At 41.5% G+C, this 12,917-nt stretch overlaps 1 protein-coding gene across 3 annotated transcripts in view; it reads left to right on the forward strand.

Annotated features, from left to right (window-relative positions):
- fndc3a (fibronectin type III domain containing 3A) overlaps positions 1-12,341 on the forward strand; it is a 49,494-nt gene extending 37,153 nt beyond the window's left edge. For all 3 annotated transcript variants that reach the window (XM_074679375.1, XM_074679376.1, XM_074679374.1), the window contains 12 exons: positions 264-402; positions 1,384-1,452; positions 1,544-1,662; positions 2,521-2,626; positions 2,845-3,020; positions 3,151-3,264; positions 3,368-3,517; positions 4,288-4,634; positions 4,926-5,138; positions 5,379-5,545; positions 6,316-6,440; positions 9,702-12,341. In XM_074679375.1, the coding sequence (XP_074535476.1) occupies positions 264-402; positions 1,384-1,452; positions 1,544-1,662; positions 2,521-2,626; positions 2,845-3,020; positions 3,151-3,264; positions 3,368-3,517; positions 4,288-4,634; positions 4,926-5,138; positions 5,379-5,545; positions 6,316-6,440; positions 9,702-10,025 (2,049 nt within the window). In that variant the 3' untranslated portion in view covers positions 10,026-12,341. The remainder of the gene's footprint in view (positions 1-263; positions 403-1,383; positions 1,453-1,543; positions 1,663-2,520; positions 2,627-2,844; positions 3,021-3,150; positions 3,265-3,367; positions 3,518-4,287; positions 4,635-4,925; positions 5,139-5,378; positions 5,546-6,315; positions 6,441-9,701) is intronic.
- Positions 12,342-12,917: the final 576 nt, after the last annotated feature.

Below are 12,917 nucleotides of genomic sequence, written 5' to 3' on the forward strand. Positions count from 1 at the left end.
TTTTGTGAAAATGTGTTTGCTGATGTGAGGAGCTGGATCTTTGTGATAATTTGGCTTTTCCTCGGTGGCCATTTCAGTCAGGGGGTATATGTTCAGCCAATCAGACCCCTCCATTACCTTTCTGAGTCTCGTCAGAGCTTGTTATCAGGAAACATAATGGCCCATGTATACTAGCTCTCATTGACTCTTTATGCAAACTGTTTCAAATACTCTGATGGTGAAAATATAATTTTGCACCGCTTGTGTTCGTGCTTATCCTCCAGGTGGCGGCATACAACTCAGAGGGGAAGAGTAACCCCAGCCAGGTGGTTGAGTTCATCACAAACCCAGACAGACCCAGCAGCCCCTGCAGGCCTGTCATCAGAGGGAGAGTCCTGCCCAACAGCTTCAAGATGGCATGGGGTGAGCATTGCCTACTCCATCAGTTTCATACCTTACAACTTTATTTTTCCCATTGAGCTCTGACTGAGCATAGTTAAATCTGCCAGAGACAGATGGTAGTCCATGTAGTGTGTACAGTAGATAATTGACAGTTCCTCAGGATATTCAGACAAGGGAATGATTTCTCCCCAAACCTCACTGGACAAACACATCACTCACAGCTCTGCTGGGTCTTTACTTCCAGTTCTCGGAAAAAAAAAAAAAGTTTCTTCAGCTCTGAAAACTTTTCCACTTCATTATCAAATTCTGCTAAGTCATTCATTTGTACATTTAATACTAAAGCTAAACTAAAGCTGAACAATTAATCAAACTGAAACTGAAATCGCAACATAATAGATTGCAATTTTCAAACTGCAAAGGCTACAATTTTAAAAAAAAATAAAATAAAATAAAAAAGTTTAATGTACAAAGACCTGGCAGGAATATATTAACTTGTACTCGTTTTTCCTTAAACCCAGCAAAAGTCAATATGCTGTTTTTCTGGCATTAATATTACATGTCTACCAGAGTTGAAGTAAAATCAGTCAGTAAATATTCCACTGTGATTGTACTAGTTAAATAAAGATATGGAATTAGTATCAATTCATCTTATTTTATCATACCACACAGATCTGGTCTACAGGAAAGAATTGTTTATATGTTGACAGTGTCCTTTGTTGTGTTGGTCATACCATAGAATGATTTATTGTTTGTGTTTGGTGAACAATGCAGAAGCTAAACGTCGCCCCCCCAAAAAATCGCATGCTAAATCGCAATCGCAATACTGATCCAAAAAAATGACATTTTGATTATTTACCAAAATCATTCAGCTCTATTTAAGGCACAATAAGGAGTAAAATCAAGGTTTCTGCAGGTTTAGACAGAAAAACTGAGATTTCAGGGTTATTGTTAAAGGACTTGGTTTATGCGGTTTGATAACGTGATGCTTTGTTTGTAATTCAGAGCCCCCAAAAGATACTGGAGGAACTGAAGTCACAAAGTATGTTGTGGAGCTGTCTGAAGGCTTGAGCGGTGAGTTGCAAATGATGACGATGATGTTATTTTTGAAATAAGAAAGCATCCACCTCTAGAGAATTAAAATCTGTGTCGTGTTTGTTCGTAGGTATGTCATGGGAGCTGGTTTACTCGGGGCCAGCTATGGAGCACGTGTGTGAAGGCTTAAAACCCGGCTGCTCCTACCAGACGCGAGTCTACTGCATGAGTGAGGGGGGGCAGAGCCCGGTGAGTCATTCAGCATCAGCACATGTGCAAACAGTCACACCCACCGTTAGGTGATTTTTTTAACCACAGACTTCCAAGGAGTTTGCAAAACTGTCTTTAACAGCTCATAACTAAGAACAAATGTGGTGATGGCTTATTTGAACTGCTTCTGTGACACAGATACGACACATCTTTCAGCTGTTATTTTCAGGCCTGGCAGGAAGAGTCTCACCACACCCCATGCTTAATCTGATCATTTCTACATGAATAATTCTAGATCTGCACTCTATTTATGTGGAGTTTTAATAGGAAATTGTCATTCAGCCAGTGTTCTATGTTGGCAGATTAGACTATGCTTCGTAGTGTGTAAGTACAAGACAAAGCCTGCTAATCGATTAACCCTGCCTGCATGTGTCAGAGGATGTTTTTTCTTAATTAGCTCAGCTCACAGACACTCTTCATTAATTTCTTCATCAGCTGTTAGTGCATGCATTTATTCATGATGGGCCCTGTGAAGAAACATGACTCATGGTAGCAAGATCCTGCCTTTTGGTGCAGCACAGTATGACATAACACTCACATGTTTGCCTTTTGTCACTGAAGCTGAGATTCTGGAGGTTTTTTTCCTCCCTGTGCAGACGATCTCTTTAATGTAATTGTTGCCTTTGTAAGAACTACAGCATATTTCCCTGTGTACAGGTCTACATCCGTCTATTCTGGTCTGAATTAGTCCAATAAGCTGATGACGACAATGATTTCCAACTTGTGTGTGTGTGTGTGTGTGTTTTTGTGCAGTATGAGAGAAAAGGGAAAGGGGGGGAGATAGTCAATTTGTTTTTTTCTCTGAGTCCTAATTGGTGTGTTGCCTTCCCTTGCAAGCTGTCGGAAACCCTGCAGGTCCAGACTCCCGCAGTGCCCCCAGGGCCTTGCCAGCCCCCTCGGCTGGTGGGCAAGCCCAAAGCCAGGGAGGTGCAACTGCGCTGGGGTGAGTCATTCCTCTCCAACTCAGATCTGTGTGTGGGATGCGTTCTTGCTTCAGCTGATGTATTTATTTGTCTCGCAAACTACCTCGAAACTGTGAGCTCTAATCACAGAGTTTGTTTTTTTTTTTCATCTATTTTAAATCTTTAAACATTTATTTTTGTTCTGTATCCGATAAAATAAAATAATATCTGATTAACACTGGTGATGCATTTTTTCCAGGTCCCCCTCAGGTAGACGGAGGCAGTGCAGTGTCCTGCTACAGTGTAGAAGTGAGTGGGCAGCTGTCTGAGGAGAGCAGGGAGGTTTACCAGGGTCCAGAGCTGGACTGCTCTGTGGGAGGCTTAATGCCTGGTAAAACCTACAGCTTCCGGCTCAAGGCAGCAAACAAGGCTGGGGTGAGAAAGCTGTTAAAAAGGATCCATCTGAACAAAGAGAAAGGAGTGACATTTATCTAGATGTGGTATAAATAATGTAGCATGAGGTTTACGCTTGTATTGATGAAGCTTTGTCCTTTTTTACTGACAGTTTGGACCTCTCTCTGATCGATGTGAAGTTACAACGGGCCCAGGGGCCCCTGAGCAGTGCAAGGCTCCTTCTACCACATGCAAATCCCCAAGCTGTGTTGTTGTGAACTGGGAGGTAGGATCAGCAGCACTTCCTGTTTTATAGTTGTTTCAGATCTACATTACTTTTAAACGTAGCACTTAGTCTTACAAGGTTACAACTCTTGATTTCCTTCCAGGCTCCTCCCAGTAATGGTGCTCCAGTGACAGAGTTTCGACTAGAGTGGGGTGCTGCTGAGGGCACCATGCAGGTGTGTTACAGTGGACCTGGGCTGAGCCATGAAATGAAAGGGCTGCTTCCTGCAACCAACTACTTCTGCAGGGTTCAGGTGAGAACTAGCATTTGGATTTCTTTAATTAGCATCTGTTCCTCGAGTCAGATCTCGATGTACTATTATGAAACAAACCCTGCTTGAGTTGTTTGCATCACAGCTGTGCTTTTCTTGATTTTTACAGCTGCATGGTGAAAAGTTGTGAGTTTGAGGATTTCCTGTTTTGAAAAACTTCAGATTTTGTGTGCTACTCTGTGTTTGCTGGCTCGCGGGGCTCATTCGATGAGCCTCAAACACTGGTTTCATAATGGTTATGAACAGGCTGATAGAGCAGCAGGATATTCTATTTCTCACTTGAGTTGTTGCACTGAAGACATTTTTAGACTGTGACCAACAAAGCTTGAGTGAGTGTCAAAGAGACACAGTCTGGCATTAAAATGTCCTTTGGGTCTGGTTTGGGCTGAATTTCAGGCTCTACTTTCAATCTCTTTTGCAGTTTAACAGGACAAGAGAGAGTCGAAGCTCATGGGTTATTTACCTGCTGTGTGTTCAGTTTCCTTCCTTCCAGAGAGCAGGATATTCTCATGTTGCCTTAGACAGGCTGTAAAACCCTGCTCCAGATGTTCCCACATGATCAAAAATACGATTGTTTATGTCTTTCACTTCACAGATTGTTTTGAAAAATAAAAATATATGAATTGTTGAAGCCTTGAGGAGAGATGTTTACATTAGAACACCACCCTGTGGCTGAACATGAACATTACACGTATATTTCCCCGTCACATGTGAAGGTTGACTTTGACTCTTTGTGTCTTCCTGGTGTGCAGGCTGTGAACGTAGCTGGCGTGGGGCCCTTCAGTGAAGCGGTGTTGTGCCAGACACCCTGCTCCGTGCCTGCAGCAGTCAGCAACATCTACGTGCTGAAGGAGTCCGAGATGCAGCGGTACGAGGCTCCATTGGACGCAGACGAAGATGAGGAAGATGACGAAAGTGATAACCGGCCACCACTGTTCTACTCCCCATCCACCTGCCTGGGTATCAGCTGGGACCCCCCATGTGACCACGGCTCTGAGATCACGTCTTACCTGATCGACCTCGGAGAGCGGCAGCCTGTCGTCGTCGGTCCTGTTACCAAACACATCATGCAGCATCTGCAGCCTGACACCAGCTACAGGTTTGTGGTTTTGGACGAAGCTGAGTCTCTCAGATCTAAAAACCTTGATTTAACCAGCCAAAGAAAGCAACACATTTTGTGTTGTGTGGCTCCGCACATTGGAGCAGACAGTGTTTGTTCCACAGTTTAGAGAAAAAACATCAAACTACAATGATTTATTATGACCGCACATTCACCGAGGCTGAGCATCAAACCATCCAAAGCGCTGAAATACTGTTTAATCCAGTAATCTTCCTGCTCAGGTCAGCTCAGTCCTCCTCTTTGATCTTCATACCTCTTCTTCATCCCCAGGATCCGAATCCAAGCCCTGAACAGCCTGGGAGCAGGCCCCTTTAGTCACACCTTTAAGCTGAAGACGAAGCCCCTGCCCCCTCAGCCTCCCCGCCTGGAGTGTACCGCCTTCAGCCACCAGACCCTCAGGCTCAAGTGGGGTGACGGCCCAGCCAAAGCTTCCACCTCAGATGCTCTCCAGTATCAGCTGCAGATGGGGGACAAGAGCGGCAGGTTAGTGGCCCATTAGTCAGGCGCAGGAAGTGACAGGAGATGAAGTGATAAGAGAAGCGGCAGAGGCTGTGGATGACTGTTTCGAGGGTATGCAGAAAGTAAAGCTCTGGACAAGGAGACAGCGACTGATGATCTGCTGTATATTTCTTGACAGAGGAGTCACACATCTCGTTTGCATTTTGTCATCTTTACCCTCTTACTCATTAATTTCTCTCTTTCTTCTTGTTCCTGTCATTGCAGATTTATATCCTTGTATAAAGGACCATGCCACACACACAAAGTCCAGAGGCTTAATGAGTCTACCTCTTATACGTTCCGCATCCAGGCCTTTAATGAGGCGGGCGAAGGGCCCTTCTCTGATGTTTACACATTCACCACCCCGCGCTCCCCTCCAGCCCCTGTGAAAGGTACAGTGGCAGCTTTTTCTTTTCCCTTTTTGTATCTCCCTTTATTCAAAATGTGGATCAGCTCTTTTTATCCGACGCACAGACACCGGTGCGCTCTGCTTTTAACCTCAGTTGAACCAATTTGACTTGCATTTGATTGAGACGCAGCGGTCCATCTCTCCGTCTGTCCGTCACTGTGAGTCGGGTTGTTCAGGCGCGCTGCTCTGGTCTCAAGCAGCCTCTGCAAAGCCTGTTTTGATCCCACATATTGCAGTCAGTAATGAGTACGTGGGCTTTATTCTGCCTGATGCACCTCCTTTGAAGCAGGCAGTCATGTGCCAGGTTGTCAGTCTTACTGCACACCGTTAAAGTGAACTCTTAACCATTCAGACAAACCATTAAAACATCATCTTTAAATCCTCTTGTTTTCTTTGATCATTCACAGGGCACTTCAGCAGTTCAAAAAAGAAGCTATTTTTGTTGTTTATGCTTATAACGCCACCCACCTAAAGAAAAGCATGAGTCATAGTTATATCACTTCACTAATGAGTAAAAGTTGCATACAGTCATCCAGAATTCACTCTCAGTTCATCAGCTGAGTCACCAAACGTAGTCACAGCCAGTACTCCGGTATTAAAGAAAATTGTTTCTTACTTTGAACAATTCCCCAAAGCTTTAATTCAGACACAAAGTTCACTGCACAGTTTTGTTGAAACTCTTTTGTCCTTGGTTTAACTTTTAGAGAATTCAAAGCTTCAACCACCTGTCTAATCTGCACTTTTCCCTTTCAGCCCCTAAAGTGGAGCGCCTCGATGACAACTCCTGTGAAGTCACATGGGAGGCCCTGTCACCAATGAAAGGGGATCCAATCATCTACACCTTGCAATGCATGATGGGAAACTCTGATTTCAAACAGGTATGCATCCGTCACAGTGGCTTCTTAATGCAGATCAGGACCATAGACAGCCTGACTGAAATATGGACGTAGTCTTTGCTTATGAAGACAAACCTTGGCGGGGGGCATATTGGATATGACACAGCCTTTAATGGGGCTGTGAGGAGTTTGAAAGGGATCTTGAAAAAGTCTCCCTATGCCTGATCGTAATCCACACTTTAAAATTAGATTATCAGCACTGATATTGCTGGTTACAGGTTATTTTAAATTGCTATCTATTAGCGTCAAGGACGGGTCGTCCAGGACCGAATTAATTTACGGCACGTCTAGGTCTCTATGACAACACCACGCCGGCTGACAAAGTTTAGTAGTAGTTTTTCTCTGCTGAAAACGATTTCTGTGATTAATTTTATAGTGATGATGGACACAGGAGCCTAACTGTCAGACAGAAAAAGGACATAGGAGCAGAAGAAAGCTGTCTTTTCAAACTTGAAAGTCTATCAATAAAATGAAGAGTGAGGTTACGTTAGCTCTGCTTGGTAGATGACTGGCAGGACGTAGCTAACCAGGATGTTTTAGCATTACACATTACGGACATGTCTTAGAGCACCGGGCTGCCAGCTGTGCTAAAGATAGATAGCTATTAAACTACTCACAAACTGACGGTGTTTCCTTGTTGTCACGTTAGCCTATAGATAATTTAGAGCACTAGGCTGCCAATGTCACTAGCGTATCCGACTGCTATGTTTGCTTGATGTCATGTTTCAAACTGTAGCGCTGTGTAACTGTATTGATAAATGCCTTACCTCCAGGAAAAAGTTGTCTTGAACAAAGAAAATTTGTTTCAATCCGATCTCCATTTAATTCCAAAACAAACACACACCTCACTAAAAGTAATTTGCAACCAAGTGTGTGAGATTCTGGGCCAGAAGGTGGCAAGGGAGTGCACTTACAAAAGATCCTCCTCGTATCATCTTTAAGCTTCCTTTCCAACAGCTATAGGGTGCCTGTCAGTCACATGACCTGAGCTGCACTTCTGATTGGACAGGAGTCCAGACAGAGCGTGTCAATAATGAAATAAGCAACAGACCCAAGCCATTTTTTTTATCAGGCTGTAAATGTGTTTTTAATGCTGTAAAAGTCTATTTTTTGGCGGGAATTGTATGTGGTTTCCAGTCTTTCTGCAGCCAGCCTCGAGCAGATTCTCGATGTACAACACTTTTGCATAGTTTTTTTCTAAACCGGATGTTGCCCCTTAATCAGGACACAGATGGGGCCGTGGCCTTAATGTGTTCACCGTGGCTTTGAAGTGTTCTGTATTTGTCACCACTGGCTTTAAATTGTCCATTATGCAAAGGTCATTGATCCATGAGGTATTCCAGGTGTCGAGCCCCTGCCTCCACACTCATCCCTCTCTGTGGCCTCCAGCCATGTTAACGTGGAGTAATGGCCTCAGTAGGCTTATGCTAATCCCAGCACAACATACATGGCTATTGAATCAGGCACTTGAAATATGAGGCTGTCATCGAGCTTGAGTTTGTTTCCGTCTTTATTGTCAGCCTCAGTGGCCTTGACTCAGAGTCTCTGTTTGAGAAAGGGGAATTATTCATTTGCTGAGAGCAAAAGTGTGGCTGAGGCAGTTTGCTTCAGTCTTTGCACCACCCAGGGGGTAAGGAAGCTAGTGTATAATGCATGGTGCTAAATCTTTTCATCCTTTTTTCTAGTGTAAATCCAGTAGAGCAAATTGATTTTACCCTGCTGTAATGGTTGTCGTCTCCTGTGGTGAATTTTTTTTATTCTAATCCCGATGACTAAACAGGAAAAACTGAATGTGTTGAGGAGTGTTTTAAATTTAATTTTTTCAGTTTGAAGAAATACTTCAGCATTTTAGAAGAGAATCAAGCAACTGAGAAGATCAAGTTTTCTCACTTGATTGATCTTGGTGAGCGTTGACAAATAAATCAGAAAATTTTCAAAGAAGTGGAGCATACAAACTTTTTTTCCATGAAGTCCAAATCCAAAACTTGAACATTTGAGAGGGATTTTAATTTGGATTACTTAGATTAAAAACCACATGAAAAACTCAGCCACTACCAAAACATTTTCTAAAACTGATACCGTCCTAAAATTTCTGTTCATTTTTTTTTCTATTTAATGTATTCTAGTGTGTAAATCCAACTAAGTGTAACTGTCTCAAAATATACCTAAATTTTTCCATTAGGATTGTTGTTATTTATGATTATGATTGTTATATTTATGATTAATTGACGAATCAGGAAAAAGAAAAATTTGCAAAACCATACATGTGTTGGTATTTTAGTTGACGGGTATTGTTTGCTTAAAGGTATATACAAAGAAACAACGCAAATGAACATCGTTAAAGACCAGATGCTGCATTTATAAATTATAACAAATGACATGAATATATTGTCACTTACAGAATCAACAGCTTGGGCAAAATAATAGAAAATATATTGTTATGTCATCAGATTAAGAGCTTAGAGGGCCAAAAAGGTAAATAAATAAAAATGTGTCCTCAATCTTTTCACCTGCAGGTCAAACAGTACACCCCCTCTGCCCTACCACTATCTGTTGCAGCTAACGCTAATGCTTGGTTTAACGAACTCTTCGTGGTTTTCAGACAGGGGGACGATTTGATAAAAAGACAAAATGAGTCCTAGAAGTCATATTTCTGCATTTAACATCATTTAAAAGGAGTGTATGTGGGATTTTGTAGCTTCTCATCTCGCTGTTGAGCTCCCTGGCTCGTCATCCCTGAGCCCAACATTTTTGCATTTTAAGTGCTGGATCATTACAGTCATACTGCAGTGCCATGCAAGGCAGTTTTTGCAAATGTAGCAAATAACACGCTGTGTGCTTTTACTCAGCGTGAAATACTCCCAAACTCTGTTTTTTTTTGACGAATGGCTTGTTTCCCTCACCTGCCAGCTCAGCTTCTTGCTGATCTGTTTACATGTGACGCATACAGCCCCGCAGCCCAGGTAATCCATACTCCAGTCCAGTAGGTGGCGGTAATGCACCTTCAGCTAGTTGCCAACCACATAATTATCCAACAAAAAGGAAGAAGACAAACAAACTGAAGACAAACTAATACAGTAGTGGCACAGCACAGTGTGTCGATTATGGAAAAACGTCAACGCTTATACTAACCGATTTTTAGCGTTATTATCGATTTATCGTTACAGCCCTAGATTGTTCTACAAGACGCCAAAACTCAATGAAAACATGATTTTAATCCCTCGTCTTCCTTTCCATCCTCAGACCTACAAAGGCTCCGCCACATCCTTCCATGTCCAGAACCTGCAGCCCAACAGCGACTACCGTTTCCGGGTGTGTGCTATCAGGCAGTGTCAGGACGCCCCCGAGCTGAGCGGTCCCTACAGCGTCACAGTGACCCTTTCTCCCCAGCGGAATGACGTGGCTTCAAGCAGCAGCGCAGCAGGCTCAGGGTCCAGAGCCTGCACGGAGTCGAGCCGATCCCGACGAAGCCTGACAGACGAGCAGTGCGCTTTCCTCCTCCTCATGGTTTTCGCTGTCATCGCCATCCTCATTGCTTTTGTCATCCAGTACTTTGTCATTAAATGAGCAGTTTGCAGCACCCGGCTGCAGGGTTATAGCTTTATTCTTTCCCCCCTCTCTGTTTTGTATTCTTTGTTTTGTACTCACTGTTTTCTGTTGTTAACAGAGTAATCGCTTTAGGGCTGGTTAGTGAGAGCTGAATAGCAGTGAGAAATGGGAATATAACACCTTCTTTGGCACACCTGTGATACCTTCTTGACTCTCCTGCCTTTGTCGCCCTGCCCCAACTTTGTGGTATCTGTTGTTCAGTTCAGTTTCTGTTCCATCATGATCAGCTTCCTGTGCAAAAGGAACTCAGAAAGAGCTGGAATCTGGTTTGTTTTTGGGGAGAGGGGTTGGGAGAAGGGGCGCTTTGACTCATGTACTTGTTGATTACAGTATATATAAATATATATATGTGTATAGAAATAGTCATTATTTATATTTCCATTTATGTGTCCAGTATGAAGCTGTTTTTGATAGATGTGTTCCAAAAATAGTATGTAGGTGTTTCTTTAGCCTATGTGCTATTGGATCCTGGGACCTGGTGGGCCAGTGTTTGCACAGTGGGGTGTGTGTATCCAGATGTGTATACTGTTTGTAGTTAGTGCCACAGAGGTACACGGCTGGGAGGGCTGCAGGGCCAGATGAAGGGACTTTACCCCCCCTGCTGGAGTTTGAGGGGTCTAGTGAGAGCAGAAAGAAAGAAAATCTCACGTAGTAGAGCGTTCATTTAGCACTTTCCAACCTTTTTGATGTTCAGAATGTTTAAGGATGCAAAAATGACTGGAGAAATGTTAGTATATTTTTGTACAGTGAAGACACAAGGACCTGTAAGTTTGAGAAAAAAAGAGCTCGGTATAAAGATAGAAGACAAACAAAAACCAAACAAACAGTGAATTCTAATTATTTTTACTATCATATAGTTATACTGCTGCTTTACTCCGAAATATTGTTGTTCAGCACAAAAAATGTATGCTTACATGTATGTTTTGTTCTGTTCTGTTTTTGTTTTGTTTTGTTTTTCCCAGTAATTGATTTTGCACCTTAGTGAAAGAAAACCTCGACTGACTGAGTCTTGGTCTTGTGATGCATTTTATAGAACACACTTTGAGATTGTGCAAGCCCTACTAGTGTTTTGGGTGTTTTAAAATGTGTAGTACCACATGACGTGTCGCTGAAACAGCTGATCTATCTCAGCAGAAAAAAAACAGTTAAAAAAAAAGTATGTACCAGTTGTTTCAGAGGCCTTAATTGGAGAGGAAAAAAAATCTCGGGAGAATTTTCTTATTTTCTCTTAAGTTTTCATGTTTTTTCTTTTAGTGTTAGAAGAAAAAGATACACTAAAATGTGTTTTATTTACTTTTACTTTTGCAGCATTATTTTTGATGTTAGTAAGCCTACGTAATCAGGAAAGAAATGGAAAGTAGTTCAGTGTATTACTTATGATTTCTTTTGATTTCTTCTGTCAGGTTCTACATGTGTGAAGTATATTTTTTTATAATATTGAAGTAATATAAGTTAATACTCTCCAGAGAAAATAATAAATCCTGAGTACCCATGAATCATGGAATGGAAATGGCAGATACAAAATGTGTTATATCATGTACTTCCTGTTCATCTAAATTTGCCTTTTCTCTGTGTGTTAAGTATTCGTAACAGATTGCCCACACTGAGTGCTCAGTGGTAATCTGGTTGTAGGGTCTAGTGTTGTTTGGTTTTGGGCAGATAACTGCTGTTGCAAATGTAAAAAAGAAAATACAGGTACCTTGCTAAACGTCTTGGATAATTACATGATTTGGTCTTTCAGACATTCTGCAGATGTCTTCTCTTTGTCATTTAAAGAAGTCAAATTCCTATTTTTGATAGCGATTGCAACGTGTGCCATTTTAACACCTCTTCACCCTGGGCTTACTACCTTTGGTTGGGGAGATTAACAAAATGCTACAAAAATGAGTAAAATATGCACAAAAATAGAGACCATTTTTATGTAATTTTAATGTTTGCAGTTACCTCATACACCGTACATTCCAAAATGAAATTTGTTATACTATACATACTACCAGACATATCACTTTAAAATGTTCGTTATGGGAAAATGTATAATCATAGATATGTATCTAAAGTGTATCTGTATAGCCATGATATCTACAAAGGATCCATGCACAATAAAAGATTTATAATTCTTAATCATGTTTCCAAGTTTGGCCAAATGTTTGTCTTTGAAACGTTCGTCCAGTAAACGGTGGCAATGATGGAGCGTGTTTGTGATTGGCTGCCAGGGGCTCTACCTGGAAACTTCAAACAGACAGTGGTGTCCAAAACTATCAGAACACTTGACATATTCAAGAGTTTCAGTTGTGTTTGTTAATTTGCTGTTAAAATACCAAATAAATGAATGAATGAAATATCAACAAAGTCATCATTATGGAGCCATCATAAGGAGATTTTGGTCATTTTCCTTATTGAAAGAAACGCTGGAAATGATAGACTGCCCTCCTCAAGTCTGGAGCTCAATGCTATCTGGCAAATTTGTGTGATTTGTAAAACAAAGTAGACAAATCTCTGAAACATTCATAAGAAATCGTTTGGTTTGAGTTGCAGAGGAAATGGGATAACATCAGTGTTGAAGCTTTCAGGGAATATATCAAAACTGTGCCAGAGACGTGTGCTGCAAAAACTGGACAAACCAAATATCAGAGTTCAAAAGGAGATAAAACAGTGATAAGTTCAATAATCTTTTTGTATCAAGGTTAAAAACAAATTATTTATTACATCTTTAACCTGTTGATTTATCAATGAAAGACCTCAAACTCTAAAGCCTATTAGGAAGGTTTGGAAAAACAGTGTTTCAAAACTCTTCCAACTCAGTTTACTTAAAAGTGATAAAAAGATATACCAAATATATAATTAAAAGGA

This window comes from Halichoeres trimaculatus, unplaced genomic scaffold (genome assembly GCF_033239565.1).
Source record: "Halichoeres trimaculatus isolate MK-OKI-2021-1 unplaced genomic scaffold, fHalTri1.1 fHalTri1_scaffold_9, whole genome shotgun sequence".
Taxonomy (NCBI): Eukaryota; Metazoa; Chordata; class Actinopteri; order Labriformes; family Labridae; genus Halichoeres; species Halichoeres trimaculatus.